At 47.7% G+C, this 2,289-nt stretch overlaps 1 protein-coding gene across 1 annotated transcript in view; it reads left to right on the top strand.

The window, feature by feature from the left end:
• The first annotated feature begins 727 nt into the window (after positions 1–727).
• Positions 728–2,289, top strand: part of TMEM192 (transmembrane protein 192) — a 31,206-nt gene continuing 29,644 nt past the window's right edge. Inside the window, exon 1 of the mRNA XM_049631286.1 lies at positions 728–888. Within this exon, the coding sequence (XP_049487243.1) occupies positions 862–888 (27 nt within the window). The 5' untranslated portion in view covers positions 728–861. The remainder of the gene's footprint in view (positions 889–2,289) is intronic.

The raw sequence follows: 2,289 nt of genomic DNA, 5'->3' as shown, positions 1-2,289 counted from the left end.
AGTTGGTTGAGCATCTGACCCTTGATTTTGGCTCAGGTCGTTATCCCAGGGTCATGAGCATGGGGACAGCTTAAGATTCTCTCCCTGTATCCCTCTCCCCTGCTTGCACTTGTTCTCTTTCTAAAAATAAAATTTAAAGTTCTATTAAAAGTATGAAAGTGTGTATATCCTCCCTAGTAGGGTTAAATTAGGGAGCTGATATTAGCAGAAATTTTTACTTTCTTTACATTTTTACAACGATCATGTATTTTTAGAAAATTTCATTAAAGTTTTGTTTTTTATTCCACTAAAAAAAAAAGCCCTGAAAATTCTAAATGCTTCATTTCCTATAAGCGAAATCCGTAAATATGTCATGTAAATTAGAATCTTTATTCTGTTCCTGTCATTCTGCTAGTGGAGTTTCCAGGTATAAATGGGAGCGATAGGATTCTATAGCTGTTTCTACTTATGCATAGAGCTGTGTCTGCAAACAAAATCTAAGGAAGACGATGAAAAATTAATATTTTTAAAAGAAGCAAGTGGCAGCCGAAAATAGTTAAATTCTTGGATTTGGAACACAACCTTCAATGCCCAAGTCTCCGGCCAACAGCCGACCTCAGCAGAGATCGCTGGAACTGGAAGGTAGGACCAGCCAAAGCGACCCACAGAGCTGGTTTCAGAGCGGGACACGCCCCTCCGCCTTGGCCAATCGGGAGAGAGAAGGCGGGGCTCGGGACCCGCCGGAGGCGGAGCGGGAGTCGAAGGGGTGTGTCTGAAGTGGGGGCCGCTAAGTCCTAGAAGGTGGCAATTTTCCTGGGCCCGCGGCGCGCGGCGCAGGTGGAGAGGCCGGCTGGCCCGGACTTTGGCCTCGGGCTTCGGGAAATGGCGGCTGGGGGCAGAATGGAGGACGTGAGTGCACGGAAGTGGCGGGAGGCTGGCCCCGGAACCCCTTTCTTCCCTTGCTGGGCGCGCTGGGCGGAGACTGCGGAGGGAAGCCACCCTTACCCGGTGCGACCGCGGCCGGAGGAGGCGCTTCCTGCGCAGGGCTGGCCCGGGACTCGGGGTTCTGGGACAAGACACCCAGGGGGGCAGTGGGGTCCGCGACGCGCTGGCTCCAGGCTTACTTTTCCGAGTGGAGGCCGGGTGGGCTGCTGGGCAGGGGATGCGCGGATGCTGGGGGTCCCAGGCAGGCGCCCAACCCACGTGCGGCGCGCGTCTTTGATCCCGGAACTGGGAGCCTCACGTGATGCGCGTCTGGCCTGACAGCCGTCTCTGGGGTGCTCCTCTGAGCTGGGCCGCTTGGCTCCGCTCAGACGTATTGGGTCGCGGGGACGAATCTCCCTCCTCGTGGGTTCCCTGCCCTGGCTTTAGAGGGCTGTGAACGTGGAGAGGCTGCGACATGCAGGCCGGCTGCCAGTGTCTCAGGGGTCGACCTGTCACTGGCATCGTCCAGCAACCCGCATTGGAGAAAAGCAGTGTCGTGATGTTTTGAATGTAACCGTGATAGGCAGAAAAGGATTTTTAAATCTCCTTGCTTAATGGATCCAAACCAGGTTACTAAAAAACTAGTCGCCTAGTCTACAGTCTGTAGAGTACGAAGTAAAATATTTGCATAAGTATATTGAATCATTTTTAGGGGAAACATGTAATTGTGCCCAGAATAACTGGCTGCCCCATTGTCAGGTAATAAAATTTTTATCCTTGAGAAATGTGAAGTTGAAAGAAATGCAAAGCACTAATTTGGATTAAGACATTAATAGGAATTATTACTGTGATCCTGTCAGTTCATTAGGGGCATCAGGCAAGACTCATAACAGTTCCAGCCCTACATGAGCTTAGATTCTTGTGTAAATAGCAACAACAGTTAAGGTATCTTAACTAAAAACCAAACAATTTCTTTTTATTTTATTTTATTTTATTTCATTTCATTTTTTATTATTTTTTAAAATTTACATCCAAGTTAGCATATCGTGCAATAATGATTTCAGGGGTAGATTCCTTAATGCCTCTTACCCATTTAGCCCTTCCCACCACATACAACGCCTCCAGTAACCCTCTGTTTGTTCTCCATATTTAAGAGTCTCATGTTTTGTCCCCCTCCCTGTTTTTATATTATTTTTGCTTCCCTTCCCTTGTGTTCATCTGGTCTGTGTCTTAAAGTCCTCGTATGAGTTAAGTCATATGATATTTGTCTTTCTCTGACTGACTAATTTCGCTTAGCATAATACCCTCCAGTTCCATCCACGGTAGTTGCAAATGGCAAGATTTCATTCTTTTTGATTGCTGAGTAATACAACATTGTGTGTGTGT

This window comes from Panthera uncia, chromosome B1 (assembly GCF_023721935.1).
Source record: "Panthera uncia isolate 11264 chromosome B1, Puncia_PCG_1.0, whole genome shotgun sequence".
NCBI classification, from domain to species: Eukaryota; Metazoa; Chordata; class Mammalia; order Carnivora; family Felidae; genus Panthera; species Panthera uncia.
This window is presented reverse-complemented; position numbering and strand designations above follow the sequence as displayed.